We start from the raw sequence: 18,733 nt of genomic DNA, 5'->3' as shown, positions 1-18,733 counted from the left end.
GTACTCTTGGCATCATCAGAAGTGATGTCTTCTTCTATTCTTCTCTTTCCTTTCCTCTTTTATATATTTTTATATGATCTACTATAATAAATGACTGAAAAGACAACTGTTAAGCGTTCTGAAGTGTTTATTAGAAATTTCCATTACAATTTGGCGTCCCTGGGTGGGCCCTATGCGTCTGATCCTCGGACGACGGAACACTCCCAAGGCTACGGTGCAGAGCTGAGAACTCGGACGAGAGACCAGACCGTCAGGGCTCACCGAACCAGTAAGTGATAACTTTGCATTCTTGTGTAAAGAAATTAGTGGAAACATTATTTAAAGAATGATACAAGAAATGGACAGAGATTTGTCCTAGTATTTAAAGAATGATATAAGAGATGGACAGAGATTGTCCCAGTCAAGGAAGACTGATATAAGAGACGGACAGAAGTTTGTCCGAGCCCAGGAGGACTGCTAAGCTGTGATACCATCAATATGTTTGCAGACAACGGATAAAACACAATTTTGAGACAATAAACCGCGAGTAGTTTATTGGGTTGTGTAAGAGAATTATCCGCCTAAGTGACGACTGGGTAATCGCTCGCCTACTTGAGAAGGGGAAGTACGGGTGCGTGTTTCGACGGATTCACGTTCAGCGATTCGTGGGAATTGAATCTTGCTCCCTTTGTTCTGTGTGAACAACTGGCCCGTCTGGGGAACGGGATAGAGAGGTTCGATCGCGAAAACGCAAAGACACACCGGTGTGCACGCAAAATATTGATGAATTAACAGAGTACTGTCCTCCTCCACATTCTGAAACAGAGAAACAGATTTTGCACACATGCGTGAGTTGTCTTTGAGGTTGCTGTGCTAAATGATACCTACTTTGGTTTAAGGCAAATGTCAGATAAATTGTTTACTAATAAGAACACACCTAAAAGATTATTGTGTCGCATTTTTGGACATAGTCCAACCTGCTCTTCTTGTGATCCTAATAAAAACTCAGCCATTGTTGTCATAACCTATTGATATAACAGTGTACAATGAGGAACAGAAACAGTAAGTTAGGGAAAGAAAAGAAAAAGCAAGTAAGTGTGAAGCTACATGTGCTATAATAAGAATTGGATGTTCCTATGACAGCCCAAACATCCAGTTTATGAAAACCTCGTATGGCGAGGATTATTTGGCACAGTTTGATATATGGGTAAAGGACTTAGGATTCCCTGGAAAGGGCAGTTTTAGTCCCAGGCAGATAGGATAGTTAGAAGAAAAGTTGAAACAGAAGGAAAAAGAAGAGTCTGCAGATAATGTTAAGTTCTTAGGGGACTGGAGGGCGTTTTCTGCATGGAAAGAAGAAACACTTAAGAGAGAGTACAAAAGAGAGAAATGACAGGCAGGGCTCTCACCCTCTTCTCAGTGTTTGAAATTTCAGATGGACCCTGACCTGGAGTCTGCCCCAACACCCTGACACACACTGCCTCCTCAGCGAGGCGGAGCATCACTCCCACAAGCGCTTCACCCACAGAAAGGGGGAGAAGTCAAGACAAAGAAAAAAAAAGAAAAAAAAACTGAGCCTCTGGAATCTCTCCCAGCCTACCAGCCGCCTCCAGCATCAGCGCCTCTCAGCGCTTCTCCGTCACACACGAGATCCGGTCTTGCAAATGGTGATGGAAAAGACACCCTCCTGGACCTGACCACGTGCTCACCAGTGGGTCCACAAGGCCATAATCTAAAGTCTGAAGTCCTTCATCTTCCAATGATGGAAGTGGCTGGAGCTGACGGCGTGCTTTTAGTCCACAGACCCTGGATGACAGCTGATATCAAGGAAAGCATGGCTTCTCTTCCCAATGTGAGAGAGGTAGGAGGAAAGAGATTTGGTAACGAACTGTTGATATTTTGCAGAGAATTCTGACCGACCACCCATGAACTTCGCTGCCTAATCATGACCAAGATGGGTATAGATTGGAACAAAGTTTCCAAAGAGTGGCCGGAAGCTGACCAGCGAATGACTACACCAGACTGGAGCGTGGCTGGCAATGGTGAGTATAGAGATACCATCACTGCTCTCTGTGCTCGTCTGGACAGTACTTTTCCCTTGAACATAGACATTACTAAGATCAGTATGTGTAAGCAAGAAGATGTGAAGTGGTGTCAGCATTTTTCGCCCGTCTTACCGCCGTGTATGAGAGAAAAAAAAAAAAAAACACAGTGGCCTGACCAGACCTGTGAACCTGGCTGCAGTGGAGGGCACTCCTGAGTCTCACCAAGATCGAGCAGTACGCTGTGCATGCAGAAAAGCTGCTGAAAGAGAAGGAGAAGACAAAGTCGACACAAAGAGACCAAGATCTACACGCCGCCACTCTCACTCTTTTCCAGACTGTTCAGCCTGGAGAAAAAGGAACAAGAGGAGGAAGAGGTCGAAGTAGGGGCCGAGACAGGACAACCTGGAGTGACTCGTCCTGGATAAAAGGTGCAACCTGCTACAACTGCAATCAAAAGGGACACATTGCTCGAAATTGTCTCCACAGTAACAGGCAGAAGCCCCGTGAGGAGTACAGCAAAGCAGACTGATGGGCGGACTCCGGGAATGGGCCCCACACAGAGAACAGGGGAGGTAACACACACACACCTGATGATACACATACACATAGACAGGAGCATTCACATAACATTAAACACATTAGTAGCAGCACCTGCATGCAACAGCAAGACTACACAGAAACGCCCGATACACCAGTCCAAATAAATACACCTGAAGTTGCATTAAGTTTGTTAAAATACACAACTACTCCCTTCTCTAAACTCCCTTGTATGCCCCTCACTGTGTGTGGGCATGTGTTAGCCTTTTTAGTAGATTCTGGAGCAGCACACTCAGTGATACAACAGGGGGTACTTCCAGTAGACCCACCGCTCAGCTCAAATTCTATTCAGACGATGGGCATCTCAGGACGACCTGTAACTGAAACTTTCTCAGTCAACCTCCTGTGTAAAAGCGAGGGAGGAATAGTTACATCCCACTCATTCCTCATCTCACATACATGTCCAGTAAATTTGTTAGCACATGATTTAATGTGCAAATTAGAAGTAAATCTCACATCCACTCCAGATGGACTAACTATTGAAGTAAGTGAAATGTGCGGTGTGCAGTATGGGTTTGGAAGCCCCCTGTATGTGTATGTCTAGCAGCTCTGATCAGATCAGCTAACACAAACTCCAAAACACCTTGTACAGCTCGCACACTTGAACACCTCATCAGTTGACACAGATTATATGAAAGAGGAAGATTTGCATTGTACAGCACATGTTCACCAAGGGCAAGATGTAGAGTTTGAAAAGACTTGGTTTGCAGACCCCCATGCACGTGAAAGATTGACCCTCAAACTATGTATTGGTCTAAACATTATTGCGCTGTGCAGGTCCATTTTACTCGTTGTCCAAACAGCTGCATCAATGTTCATCGCAGTGTTCTCAAACATGTTATACGCAGCCTTGTGTCAGAGGACTTTGAGGTCGGCTGCTGCCAACATGATTTCTTTGACATCATTAATTCTATATCCCATGTCTCATTACCAAGGCCATGAGCCGCCCATTGGAAAGAGGTGGGGAAGTGGGTCAGGAAGTGTGCAGTCGATGGCAATGAATGGTCCCAAACAGAAGACCCTAGTGTGTTGTTTTGTCAAAGGCTTGGGGTCTACAAACAAAGTCATGCTATGTGTGTGTATGTTAAGCGCAGCGTAATATTAGCCACTGATGACCAGGGTCCTGGGGACCCCGGCCATAGTGGCCTGTTTGTTTCCACAGGCATAACTCCAGCAGAGGTGCACCCCAAATTGGCGGGAGTTCCAAATTCCGTTTGAGCAAAGGGTAAACATGATGTGGGCCTAATAAAGAATGCTGAACCAGTGGTGATCACCCCCAAATCAGATTTCAGTCCTAAACAGACCCAGTATCCACTCAAACCAGAAGCAATCGCAGGTATAAGACCGGTTTTTGATTCGTTGCTGAAGGCAGATGTAATTGTCCCTTGCCAGGACTCTCCAGTGCTCACTCCTATTTTTCCAGTTAAGAAGGCAAGAAAACCATCCCAGCCCGATGAGTGGAGGTTTGTCCAAGATCTGCAAGCAGTCAATGCTGCGGCTGTCCCGCGCGCGCCTGACGTCCCTAAAGAGCGCTCTGCAGACCACACCCACTCTGGGACTGCCTGACCCCAATAAACCATTTGTTCAAACTGTCGATGAAAAGAAGGGTTTTATGACCTCTGTTCTTTTGCAGAAACACAGGGATAGATTGAGAACTGTAGCCTACTTCTCCAGCAGGCTGGATCCAGTGGCGGCTGGACTTCCTGTTTGCCTGCGTGCAGTTGCTGCAGCTGAAAAGGCGGTAACTGCCTCCAGAAATATTGTGGGGTATTCTAACCTCACCCTTTTGGTCCCACATGCTGTCTCCCTGCTTCTGTTGGAAAAAAAAAAGATGTCACATTTGTCAGCACAGAGATGGTTGAAGTATACCACTGTCATACTTGATATGCCTAACATCATTGTGAAACGTTCTGTTCTGAATTCTGCCTCTCTTCTCCCTACAGAGGACGATGGAGAGCCACATGACTGTGTAGCTCTCACTAACGATTTTTGTTCCCCCAGGGCAGACTTAAAGAGCAACCCTTTGGAAAATCCAGACATGATCCTCTATGTGGATGGTTCAGCCTCCAGAGACCCAGAGACGGGAAAGAACAAAGTAGGTTTTGCCATAGTCTCAGATCACGAGGTCCTCAAGGCGTCGTGTCTGCCCTCAAACCTGTCGGCACAGGCCGCAGAACTCTGTGCCCTTATTGAGACATGCAAATTGGCTGCAGGGTGATCTGTCAATATTTTTACGGACAGTAGGTACACGTTTGGCATTGTGCATGATTTTGCCACTATTTGGAAACACAGAAATTTTCTCACTAGCACAGGATCTCCCATTGCACATCATAAACTGGTCTCTGAGTTGTTGGATGCTGTTCTACTCCCTAGAGCCATTGCTGTGTGTAAGTGTGCTGCCCATACTAACAATACTGATCTTGTGTCTCAAGGGAATGCCAGGGCAGACGCGGCAGCTAAGTGTGCAGCCTCGGGTTCCAGTTCACCCTCTAACCTTGCTTTTCCTCAGGTTTCTACCCCTTGTTTACAGCTAGCGGACCTTCAGAGCACTGCCACCCAGGACGAGAGACGAGTCTGGAAACAGGCGGGCTGTATCCTTGCAAACTCAGTCTGGGTTTGTCCCTCGGGCTGTCCCTGTCTACCAAAATACATGTTCCCTTTCTATGCAAAATTGGCACATGGGCTCACCCATGTGTCAAAAAGGGGGGATGGTAGCAGAAGTAACAAAGAGATGGTTCACAAAGGGGTTTTCAAATTATGCTGCGAAATTTTGCAAGCAATGCTTGATATGTGCACAATATAATGCAGATCAAGGTATCAAACTAACTCAAGCAGCACACCCAATACCAGATAAACCATTTGATCACCTCCAAATGGACTTCATTGAACTGACACTTAGAGAGGGAAAATGGGTCACTTAAAAATAAACTAAGCAAAGCTTGTGCAGAAACAGGGCCAGGATGGACAAAGGTCCTCCCTGTAGTACTCACACAAATGAGGATGCAAACTAGGCCTAAACATGGGTTAAGCCCATTCGAAATTCTGTTTGGATGAGTACCCAACACGGGGATAGGGCCAGCTCAAGGAACACTGCTGGACACCACACTGTGTGATGATGCAATGTTGAATTACTGTGCAACATTGTCCTCTGCTTTGAAATCTATCCACAAACAGGTAAAGAAGCACTTCCCAAACCTGCTGAGGGACCTCTGCATGATCTACAACCAGGGGATTGGATCGTGGTAAAGGACTTCCAACAAACCAAGTGGAACAAGCCACGGTGGAATAGCCCATTCCAGGTCCTGCTCACGACCCCAACGGCAGTGAAGGTCACAGGCAGAGTGACGTGAATCCACGCTAGCCGCTGCAGGAGGGTTCCTGAACCGGCTGAGCAGGAGGAAAAGGAAGGCCTAAGTGACCAGACGCTGACTAAAGCTCGTGAGGAAGAAAGGCATCACTGCATGGAACAGTGCGAGTATCACATCAATCACGCACGCACCCTCAATAGGGAAGAGTATTTCAGTGTCTAGCTGATAGATAAGTCTTAGGGTTTTGAGTTTCCTCCAAGTCCCGGTGAGGTGGGACAAGGGCTGATAGGGCGTGCCCGCCCTCTGAGCACCAATACACGTTAAGAAGGGCAAGGGTTAACTCGGTAACATTACTGAGGCACTGAACAAGATGCGCAAGGTTGCTGAACAATTACGAGCAGACGAACATGGAGGAGACAAAGACAGCTGGTGGCATTGGTTCAGTGGATGGAAGACTCTGACTCTGATTCTATCCACCATACTGGTCCTGGGCTTAGTGATTGTGATGCTATGTTTGCTCCCTGTTTTCTGTCAATGTTGTATGTCTGTGTTTCAGAGGCAGCTGACAAATATTGGTTACCAGATGGTGAAAATAGACTCAGACGACTTACCTGACTGGCCTCCAAACCCACACGAAGACTATAACCCACCATTCGATGACATCAGCACAGTTAACATGAAACTAGCCCTAACTTAAAACACTTTCATTATGATTGTTTCCTGTTCTATTATTCCTGATCTATGTATATGGCTTGCTAGCATTCATTTAAGATGTTTATGTCTTATAAAAACAGCCTTAGCATTATCCCTGTACACTCAATGACGTGTTAAGTCGAATCTCTCTGAGAACTCTTATCACTGAAACTGTGTACAGTTCTTTTCTTTCCTTTTAGCAATTTATCCTATAGGATAAAAAGGGGGGAATGTGAGGGAATTTTAATGGATGAACATTATTATTCTCTGTTTCTGTATGTTGAACTAAAGTGGCTTAGTTACTAAGAAGAGATGTTTTTCCACATGTTGTAATCGCTTTTCTGTGACCTTGGTGGTAATAAGCAGGGAGCTTGAGCTCTCCCTAACTCGCATCCGCCTGCACATACCAGAGCACGCCAGGTGCACGCTTTAACAAAGCTTCAAAGAAAATCTTGAGCCAATCACGTGAAGACACAAGCAGTGAGCGAATGCTTTCAGAGTATAATAGATAACATTCCTAAAACACAACTCAGAGTGCGCGTACTCTCGGCATCATCAGAAGTGATGTCTTCTTCTATTCTTCTCTTTCCTTTCCTATTTTATATATCTTTATATGATCTACTATAATAAATGACTGAAAAGACAACTGTTAAGCGTTCTGAAGTGTTTATTAGAAATTTCCATTACAGAAGCCATCTCAGTGAGTAAAGGGCAAGGCCAGAAACCACTGGTGAATGCACATGACCTTTGAGCCCTCAGTTTCTCAGGCACTGCCTGAGAAACTATCGTGTCAGTGTGACAAATATAACCACATGGGCTTGGGAGTACTTCAGAAAACCTTTGTCACTTAACAGAGCTTGCTGCTGCATCCAGAAATACAACCTGAAACCGTATTACACAAGGAGGAAGCCATTCATCAATTCTATGCAGAAACACCGTTGATTTCCCTGGGCCTGAACTCATCTCAGATGGACCAAAAGACAGTGGAAACGTGTGGTGTGGTCAGATGAGTCCACATTTCAGCTTGTTTTCAGGAAAATCGGAGGTTGAATTCTCCATGCAAAAGGTGAACACATCCATCCAGTTTGTTATCAGAGAAAGGTGCAAATGCCTGCAACTGTGATGATATGGGGATGCATCAGTGCCCACAGTGCCCATATTTACTCTATGAGACAGTAGCCACAAAAATGAAGCATAATCCAAAAATGAAAAATTTAAAAATCACAGAAGTAAAATATACCAAGTGTCTGTACTTTATATTATTCTACCCTTTCCTCTTACAGTTTTCGAAACTGAAACCTCCGAACCGAGGCTGACATACACACACTGTCGCCATGACGGAAACTCTTATTTCCTGGAAATGGCCCGGCGCTAGAGCTCAGTGGAATGCACTTTCCCTTTGTAATAAGCATAAACATGTCTGAAAGTGATTTCTTTAGTCTAGTCCATTTATTTATAACTTATAATTTATATTTATAATAATAAATCAACAGAGCGGGGAAGTTTTTATCAATGGGGTTTAAAATGGGCATGGCCAAAATCCCTTCCTTTGCATATGTACACAAACCAAGAAACCATCCAATGACAGCAGTGTATGCAAATGAGGCAGGTAGTGTTTGTGGGAGGAGTCTTTCCGAGGCAGCGCTCCTGCAGTCTGAGCCCAGAGTTTTTATTTTTATTTATTTATTTTTTTAACCTTTTTGGCCACCGTGACCTTGACTTTGGCTGGATGACCCCCAAAATTTTGGAGGTTCTATTTGAGACCAATGCCCCTCTATCCTGAAAGTTTCATGAATATTGGTCCAGCTGTTTTCCCGTAACATTGTTTACAAAAAAACAAAGAAACAAACCCGACCGAAAACAATACCTCACCCCCTGGTGGACTCTGTCCCGGGCAAGGTAATAATGCCTCTATTCCAACTTTTTTTTGAGTGTGTTGCAGGCATCAAATTCTAACTTCCTTTATATTTACAAAATACAATTAAGTTTGTCAAATTTTTTGAAAAGCTTTTCTTTGTACTTTGAGTTAAATAAAGGTTCACATGAATTAACAAATCACAGATTTTCATTTTCATTGCATTTTGGAAAATATCCCAACTTTTCTGGAAATAGTGTTTGTAAATCAAGTACCTAAGAGTAAATCAAGTACCTAAGAGCTAGGAGACCCCCTAGCTCCTCTGCTCTTCATCATTGTTCTTGATTACACCTTGCGTTTAGTCCTTCGCATGGATGATGGGCTCACTCTTAAACGCCATAGAAGTTCTCACCACCCTGCTGTCCATTTATCCGATCTCGACTTCGCTGATGACATTGCTCTTCTCAAGGACTCTGTGAATTCGGGCGAGGATCTTCTCCACCGAGTAGAACTGGCTGCTAAATCAGTTGGCCTTCAGTTGAACACATGCAAAACCAAATGGATGCATATAAATTCCTCTATGGACCAATCTCTCCACGCGCTTGACAACTCTACTATCGAGAAGGTGGACGACTTCAAATACCTTGGCAGTTGGATGAACACTGCTCATGACATCAACTCCAGAAAGGCCAAAGCCTGGGGCGCCCCAAATTCTCTAATCAAGATGTGGGCTGCCCCGCTGTCTAGAGACACAAAGGTCAGAGTGTTCAAGGCCTCAGTCGAATCCATTCTTCTCCACGGATCCGAGTCTTGGTCTCTAACAAGAGCACAAGAGCAATCCTTGGATGGCACGTACACCCGCGTGCTCCGCAGAGTGTTCAACATCAGCTGGCAGGACCATTGGACAAACGACCACCTGTACGGTTCCCTACCACGCCTCTCGACCATAATCGCCAAACGCCGTCTGGCATTGTGCGGCCATGTGTTTCGTCACGATCAACCTGCCGCACAAGTTCTCTTGTGGGAGCCTGAGGCGAAGCGCAAAGTTGGTCGACCACGTACCACTCTGAAAACGGTCCTCGAGCGAGAGATAGGGTTGAAGGAAGATCAACTCAGAGCAGCTATGCTCGACCGGCGGGTCTGGGATAGGATATCTTATCAAGTCACCGGCTCGCCCGATGACAGATGATGATGAAGAGCCTAATTAATGTCACCATCTTTTTTTCCCCTAGGATGAAAGCCATCTTAAACCAGAAGTACCACCTGGTTAACAACTGCTGGTCAGGAAGCCAAGGCATCTACAACCTGACATATGAGTAACAGGTCTTTATTAAGAAACTTGTATGGCTAATCATAAAACAATATTAAGGCACTGGATGTGTCTTTCCTGCAGACACATAACTAATTAATGGACTGAGTTTTTGTGGGTTCATGTGTGTAGTTTGTAGTAAAACTCTGGGACTCAACTTACTGTGAGCAGTGGTGGATGGTTTCTCCTCCTCTTCTTCAGCCTCAGCACCTGAGCACCACTCATCTCCACTGTAAGGCTGCTTCTTCTCCAGCACACACCGGCGCTTTCTGCGTATTGTGCCCTCTACTGGATAACACCAATAAAACACAATATTAAACCCTTAATTAAATGACATGCTTGTGTGAATGACATGCCAGGAAGCACAACCTAAAACACAAGGTTGCAATTTTCACTCACAGAGAAGTTTTATTAAAAACTATATGGGTAGTGTGTTCATACAACAGAGTATATCAGAGAAAACCCAGCAAAAAAGCCCTAACATGTTTTACATACAGCCCACTGTATTTGGATCAGTTTAGAAAAAATGTCCACAGTACCCGCCCACAATTGTTTACAGTGCAATTCCTGTCCTTACCAGGTAACAACCAATCCCATTTCCATTTGGGCTTTTCCCAAACACTATGTGCCAGTCCTGCTATCTTGCTTAAATAAGATTCAAATATTCAGATACTGAGAATTAGTCCTGCTACATTCTTGTGAAGAATTGTGAAGTGTATAGCATTAACAAAATACATAGATTCAAGACAAATTTCCCATTACTCTTTAGTGACAGTGCATATAAAATATCAAGGTTCTAACTAGGCCTTTTCAGTGTATCGGGCCGATATGCAATGTTTCCTCACCACTACACCCACAATATTGCCGACACGCCTGTAGAAGTTGCTGCTACACTAATAAGAATGGGCACATCAGACACTCGCTGACCGCGGTGTGAAAATTGTGCATACAGACAATCATCTAAGTTTTCAAATCTGTCATTGCTTAACTCTTGAATATTTTCTATCATGAATACCATCATTAAAAAGCTTATAATCTCTGCTTTGCAAATAAATTTCTCTCATTAAGATCTGTTCAGTACTTTGGGAGTAACAGCAGGTTGAAGCTGGTACAACAGGGTACACTCTCTGCTCATGAGACGTCGGCAGGGCTTAATTTGAGCCGGAACATGACGGAACAAGAGCCGGAACCTCCGTCGTCGGATCTGGCAGCTATTTTCATTTCATTCGGTGTTCTGGCAGCTATTTAAATGGATCAGATCACCTCCGTGACCATCACAAAGGGAAAAAAAATCAAACAATAAATTAAATAAATAAGTAAATAAAAATTTGTTTAGTGTTCGGTTTTGATTTTGATATCTGTTGTTGATTTCTCTCCTATGACATCCACAAAATCTATGCGGGGGGGGGCATGGGGTGTATACTTCCGCTCAATAGAACACCGGGTTTTTTGTAGCCGTTAGCTTGCGCTGTGGAAAAAATGGCAAAAAAACAAGAAAGGTAGGTGGATCGCTGCCCTGAAAAAAAAAAAGTTACATGTCAACTCGTTATTACTTAAGAAAATAATTAACTGTGTTCCTTGAAAAAGAAAAAATGGTTCACGTCACTTTTTAAAAACCCGTTATTACTTACCCATTACTTGAATCGATTGCACATATGGCTGCTACTTGAATCCTTGGAATATAGTAAAACTTGAATCCTTAAAATGAATTATCCAACTTGTTTTGTAAACCCTTTATTTCTTAACTATTACTTGAATTGATTGCACTTATGTTTGCTGGCACTGCTTTTAAACTTGAAATATGCTTGAAATCCTAGGCTATGCTTTTAAATACCCTACTTAAATCCTTAAAATGAGTCATTTAACTCATGTCTTGTGTGATCTGATCTCCAATGGTGAAATAAACCGGTTGTGATATGAGTACAGTCTGTTATTTTAGAAGATAAATTTAATATATAATTTAATATATAGCCTAATAAAAAATAATATTTTATAACATAATATCACGACATATTACTGTCTGTAACTGTTCGTCACTAAAGCGTTTTCTAAGATCATAATGTCTGATATTATTATTATTATTATTTTTTGCCAAGCGGGGCCACTGCCGGGTCGGTCGACACGTGGTACTGTAGGTCTATTGTTCAAATGCATTCTACAGTCTATGGGGCTGCGTTGTGGGTGCAAGTGCCAGGACCGTTTTATTTATTTACTTTCTTTATAATCTCAGTCAGATACACAAGCAAGATTAAGTCTTTACTCTGCTGTGTTTTATTATGGCCATCAATATATTGTACCCTGTGTTTGATTTGTTAATTGTTGATCCAGTTGTTGCCTTAACGCAGGGGTCTGCAATGGCTCGGGAGCCAGATGTGGCTCTTTTGGTGACTGCATCTGGCTCGCAGATTAATCAGCTCACATTGAGATCAAGAAGTACACCTCCATTTAATGAAAAAGTCAGTTAGCTGTCCGCAAAGCAAAGCCTTTTGACAAAGAACATGGCGAAAAGGGAAAAAAGGTGACTGGTAGGCTACCGTACATTTCAACAGGAATGGACAGAGGAATTCGCCTTTGTGGGGTGAGAGGTTCTGCTTTGTGTCCAATAGGCCTATACAATGACAAGATTGCATTGATGAAACAATGAAATAAAGCGGCACTTCGAAACACGCCAAGCTACGTTTGCGTCAAAATATTCAGCGGGGGACAGGAGGAAGACGGCATGTCAAGAGCCTCTTCATTATCAAAAAGAATATATTACACTCAAATTGTTGGTCATACGTAAAAATGCATTTTAGTTGTATTCAGCGTCACTTTTTATATATGGCTCTCACGAAAATGTATTTGAAAATATTTGGCGTTCCAGGACCTCCCACTTCACAAATTAAGCACTGGACGTCGGGAAACTACAGGTGCCTTTTGAGTCATGGGAAAGCGGTGAGGCTCTCTTCTGATTGGTTTCCAACTGGGTTATTTGTGAATATCAATGAGATAACTTTTATAGGGATGTTCTCTAGCTCTCACTGTTTCTGATGAAGTATTCAGTAAAATTTTCCATGAGCTAGTTTTGATGTTATGATTCACAGGAAATTTTAGGGTGAGTTTTCATAGCTTTATGGACTTATTTTTTCAAATCAAACCAATTCCTGTAAATAAATAAGTATTTTAGAATATAACTGTAGTTGTTTTGAAGATATTGAGATCTTTTTAAAAACTGTAAATCAGAAACGCGAGTCTCAGTATCAAGTCAATTAACTGGAATTGTTTATTGGATGTGGATCACAGTTTTTTTGAGGTTAGTGTTGAAAGCTGTGAATATTAATTGAAATAAGAATAGTTTATATTCTTTAATATAAACATGAGGAGCACCTACGTTTGAGAAATACAAAGTCCTACAGAGCACAAAGAGGGTATTAGAAATAATCTTTTATTACTTGATTAAGTGTACTGATTTAACATTTAAAAAAAACCCTAATTATTATAATTGATACTAATTAAATGCCACTTTGCATAATTGGTTTTTACTAATTTTTCAAATTTTGTATTCAGTATGCAACCATCTATGTGCCTGCCAATTTCCATGTAAATATTTTGAAAAATAAAGTTAAGAAAAACCATTTGTGCCCTCCAGCTAAGTGGAGTACTTCAGCATGCCTTCAACATGAGCCTGGGTCTTCAGAGGGTCCCCGTGCTGTGGAAGATGTCATGCCTTGTCCCTGTACCGAAGAAGCCACGTCCCAGTGACCTCAAAGACAACAGGCCCATGGCATTGACGTCACACATCATGAAGACCCTTGAGAGACTCATCCTGGAGCAGATCTGGCCTATGGTCCAACCACTTCTTGACCCCCTTCAGTTCGCCTACCAGGCCTGTCTTGGAGTAGAGGACGCAATCATCTGCCTGCTCAACAAAGTCTACGGCCACCTGGACAAGCCAGCCAGCACTGTGAGGATCATGTTTTTTTATTTCTCCAGTGCTTTTGACACCATCCGGCCAGCTTTGCTGGGTCAGAAGTTGACAGCGATGCAGGTGGATGCCCCACTGGTGTCCTGGATTGTGGATTATTTGACTGGCAGACCACAGTACGTGCGGTTGCAATGCTGTGCGTCGGACAGAGTGATCAGCAACACCGAGGCTCCGCAAGGGACTGTCCTTTCTCCTTTCCTTTTCACTCTCTACTGTCATGCTCCGCCCTAGACTTCCACTCCGGAGATTACTTATCTCCCAGGTCAGCGATAATCCGGATCCGGGACAGGAATTCCATCTAGCCTGCATTTCACTTCCTGGTTCTCTCTCCTGTGTATAAATAAGCCGTTCTCAGACCCTGACTTTGCCAGAACATCTCGTTTCGTTATTCTAGCCGTTTCTGTGCCTTTATTGCGTTTCATGGTTTTTGCTCAAGTTATTTTTCTAGTTCATGGTTTTTGCACTCAGGGTTTTTTCTAGTTCATGGTTTTTGCACTCAGGGTTTTTTCTTGTTTATGTTTTTTTTTACTCTGGCGTTTTTGTCCTTGTCTGTCTTGTGTTTTTGTCGTTTTTTGTCTCTTTTTACCTGAACTATTTTTGCCATTTGTTTTTGTCACGTTTTTGCCAAGCCCTTTTCCCTGGATTAAAGCACCTTATTTATTGGATTACTGTCTGTGTTCTGCTTGTGGATCCTTATCTCACCACACCTCCACCACCCCTAACAGTACGTTTTGGCCAACATGGATCCAGCGGAACTCTGGAATGGCCATCCAGCAGAAAGGGACCCATCAACAAGACCTCCAGCAGATCACCCAGAACCTCGCCACCCTGTCCAACTCACTCAATCTCCTCACCACACAGATGCAGCGCTATCAAGCCATGCCTACCCCTGCCCAGCCGTCTCCTACTTCAGCTCTTCTCTGTGAACCCAGACTTCCAGCACCTCAGTCCTACGATGGAGAACCAGGTACTTGCAGATCATTCCTATCTCAATACTCTTTGATCCAAGAGCTGCAACCTCTGGCTTTCCCCACAGAACGCTCCCGGGTAGCATATACAATCATGCTCCTCACCGGTAAGGCCAGAGAGTGGGGAACAGCGGTCTGGGACGCCAATGCACTCTTTTGTTCCTGTTTCAATGATTTCTCCGAGGAGATGAGGTGAACTTTCGACCGCTCTCTGTCAGGCCGGGAGATGGCTAGAGAGCTCATGGAGCTGCGGCAGGGGTTCCGGTCTACCTCGGACTATGCCATCGCGCTCCGGACACTGGCAGCATCATGCAGTTGGAACAAGAGCACCCAGGTCGACACATTCCTGCATGGCTTGTCGGACGCCATTAAGGATGAACTGGTCTCATGGGAACTGTTGTCGGACCTTTCCAGTCTCATGGACCTCGCCAACCGTATCAACACCCGGTTCCAGCAATGGAGGAGAGAGAAGACTCACCCCAGCTTCACCTCTTCTCCACCTCCCACCTCGTCCGTCGGACCCATGCAAGTAGACCAGGTACGGGTGTCAGCAGAGGAACGACAGCGCCGGCAGAGCACAGGGGCCTGTTTCTACTGCGGTCAGCAAGGAGACATCTGCTGAACCTGCCCACTAAAGGGAACGAGACCACCAGTGAATCGAGGGGCCCTGGTGGGCAACACTCGGAACCAGCCCCCCACTGATCGACTATTACTCCCTATCATCATCATCCATGACAAACAGCATCACCATCTCCAGGCCCTCGTTGGCTCAGGGGCAGACAGGAACCTGATCTGCTCCGCCACCGCCAAGCATCTGGGAATTCCGCTACTCGCCCTCGACGTCCCTCTCACAGTCCTGACACTCAATGGCACTGGCTTGACCACCATCACCCACCTTACTGCCCCACTCACCCTGAGGATTTCCGGCAACCACTCTGAAACCATCCAACTCCACATCATGAACAACCCCCACATACCCATCATCCTAGGACTACCCTGGTTAACGCAGCACAACCCCCACCTAAACTGGGCCGATAACACCATCCTAGGCTGGAGCCATTCCTTCCTAGCTTCCTGCCTGAACTCCACTCTGCCTCCCACCAAACCACTGCAGCCTTCAGCCAACAAGTTTCCCGACCTCTCTCACGTGCCTCTGGAATACCTGGACTTAAGACTTGTTTTCAGCAAGACCCAAGCAGTGTCCCTCCCTCCTTACAGACCCTATGACTGTGGAATCGATCTCCTGCCTGGGACGGCACCACCCAAAGGGCGACTCTACTTTCTTTCTTCCGTTGAAAGGCAAGCCATGGAGAAGTACATCCCCGAGTCTCTGGCAGCTAGGATCATCCGCCCTTCCTCCTCCCCAGCAGGGATGGGATTTTTCTTCGTGGAAAAGAAGGACAAGTTGCTCTGCCCCTGCATTGACTATCGAGGTCTCAACGACCTCACGGTCAAGAACCGCTACCCCCTACCGCTCATGACTACGGCCTTTGAACGACTCCAGGGAGCCAAGATATTCACCAAGTTGGACTTACGCAATGCCTACTATTTCGTCAGGATCAGGGAGGGGGACGAGTGGAAGACGGCCTTTAACACCACCACTGGCCACTACGAGTACCTCGTGGTTCCTTTCGGCCTGACCAATGTGCCCGCAGTCTTCCAGGCACTCATCAACGACGTCCTCAGGGACTTTCTTAACATCTTCGTTTTCGTGTACCTGGATGACATCCTGATCTTCTCTCGCTCCCTGGAGGAACATCGGGGCCACATCTGGCAGGTCCTCCAGCGCCTGCTAGAAAACAAGCTGTTTGTCAAGGTGGAAAAGAGCGAATTCCACCAGAGCTCTGTCTTGTTTTTGGGGTTCATCATCTCCTCAGCTAGGATCCAGATGGACCCCCTCAAGCTTGAGGCAGTTTTAACTGGACTATTTTTGCCACACCCTTTTCCCTGGATTAAAGCACCTTATTTATTGGATTACTGTCTGTGTTCTGCTTGTGGATCCTTATCTCACCACACCTCCACCACCCCTAATATCTACACCACTGATTTCAACTACTGCATGGAGACCTGCCACCTCCAGAAATTTTCTGATGACTCTGCAGTGGTTGGACGTATTACTGGTGGTGATGAGAGTGAGTACAGGATGGTGGTGGACAACTTTGTCACGTGGAGCAGGAAGAACCACCTACAGCTCAACGTGACTAAGATGAAAGAACTGGTGGTCAAGCTGAAGAGAATCAGGGCTCCAGTGAACCCTGTTAACATCCAAGGGGTCAGTGTGGACGTGGTGGAGGAATATAAGTACCTGGGGGTGTACTTGGATAATAAACTGGACTGGTCCAAAAACGTGGACACTGTATACAAAAAGGGCCAGAGCCGTCTCTATTTTCTGAGACGGCTGAGGTCCTTCAACATCTGCCAAACGATGCTGCGGATGTTCTATGAGTCTGTGGTGGCCAGTGCCATCCTGTATGCTGTCGTCTACTGGGGCAGCGGCTTGAAGGTGAAGGACACTAACAGACTCAATAAGATCATCAGGAAGGCCGTCCATGTTGTAGGCGTGGAACTGGACTCTCTGACAGTGGTGTTAGAGAAGAGGACACTGTCCAAAATAAAAATCTTAGACTGTCCTTCCCACCCTCTACATGAGGAGCTGATCAGCCACAGGAGCACATTCAGTAAACGGCTGATTCTTCCATGCTGCACAACTGAGAGACACAGGAAATCATTCCTACCTGTTGCAGTCAAGCTGTACAATGCCACTGTATAACTGTGGTAAACTGTTTTACTGTGTATACTGTATCCTTAACTCAGGTGCAATATGTGTATATATAGGAATCATTGTATATAAAATCACAATTTTGCTTTTACTTAATTTATTGAACTTATTTAAATTTATTTTATTTTTATTTATTCTTCTTTCAGACGATTTTATCTTCTATTTTTAGATATTTACTTCTTCTTTGATTCAGGAGCTTGGTAGCAAATTTGAATTCCCCCCCCGGGGATTAAAAAAGTAATTCTGATTTGATCTCATTTATTAATGAGGCCCATTTTGGACCACGCTATTACATATGTCAGCTTATTTCTTGTTATTATGTATTATTACATAATATTATGTCAGCTAATATTTCTTCAATCTATGATTTGTAATATCTCAAGAACAGATAAACATATTTTAATTCTGTAAAAAGTATGTTGTTTAGCATTCAATTTTGAATTCAGTGGAGACCAGTTTCAAGTATTTGGATTGAATTTAAACTTTCACCTAATATGCCTAATAAAAAAAAAACTTGTCAATCTTGAAAACATGGTCTTTTGTTTGATTTTCTCTTGTTATCCCCACACGGCGGTGATGGCACGCCACCATGCGAATGTTCTACATTCGGATATACTCCACTCCCAGTCCACATAAGCGGCTGGTGCACAGCTGCCCAAGTAGTTCCGTGTGGAGATTGTCACTGATCATGCTAGTCTGGTTTACCTCCTTCCTTATGCTGTGTTCATGGTAAAGTGCCATCTGTGTTAAGCGGTGCTTACACGCCATGAACGTAATACACGCCGGTCCCCGAGTTAGATCTGGATTGTCATGTATTGCAATTGAATGGCTGAAGTTGAAAATAAAGCTGTCACTTGGTGAACATCAACTGGTTGTTTCATTCTTATTGCATAAATGTCACCAATAACATTGAAGATTAATTATAATAAGTCTTCAATCAAAAACAATCATAGCAACTTTTGGCAAAAAAAATCTCTCATTACCAAAAAAAAAAGTGACTTTCAGGGAGGCCTACAAGTGCCAGAAAATGCACTAGAATGCATCTCCAAGCAGGTAGAACCCATGAGCTTTCGGGGGCCTAAGGCGGCCCCTGAACCTCCGGCCATTATGACTGGTGTCACCATGCTGATATTTTGGTCTGGTTAGAACTCTGATATATATATATATATATATATATATATATATATATATATATATATATATATATATATATATATATAAGCAAACTGGTCTGCG

At 44.2% G+C, this 18,733-nt stretch overlaps 1 protein-coding gene across 17 annotated transcripts in view; it reads right to left on the bottom strand.

The window, feature by feature from the left end:
- bcl9l (bcl9 like) overlaps positions 1 to 18,733 on the bottom strand; it is a 429,368-nt gene that overhangs the window by 19,258 nt on the left and 391,377 nt on the right. For 15 of the 17 annotated variants that reach the window (XM_060923531.1, XM_060923530.1, XM_060923520.1 and 12 more), the window contains one exon: positions 9,949 to 10,074. Coding sequence is in view for 13 of the 17 variants with exons in the window: in XM_060923520.1 (XP_060779503.1) it covers positions 9,949 to 10,074 (126 nt within the window). In the remaining 4 variants the exon portion in view is untranslated. The remainder of the gene's footprint in view (positions 1 to 9,948; positions 10,075 to 18,733) is intronic. The other 2 variants (XM_060923533.1, XM_060923529.1) reach the window with 1 other exon arrangement.

Source organism: Neoarius graeffei, chromosome 6 (assembly GCF_027579695.1).
Source record: "Neoarius graeffei isolate fNeoGra1 chromosome 6, fNeoGra1.pri, whole genome shotgun sequence".
Taxonomy (NCBI): Eukaryota; Metazoa; Chordata; class Actinopteri; order Siluriformes; family Ariidae; genus Neoarius; species Neoarius graeffei.
This window is presented reverse-complemented; position numbering and strand designations above follow the sequence as displayed.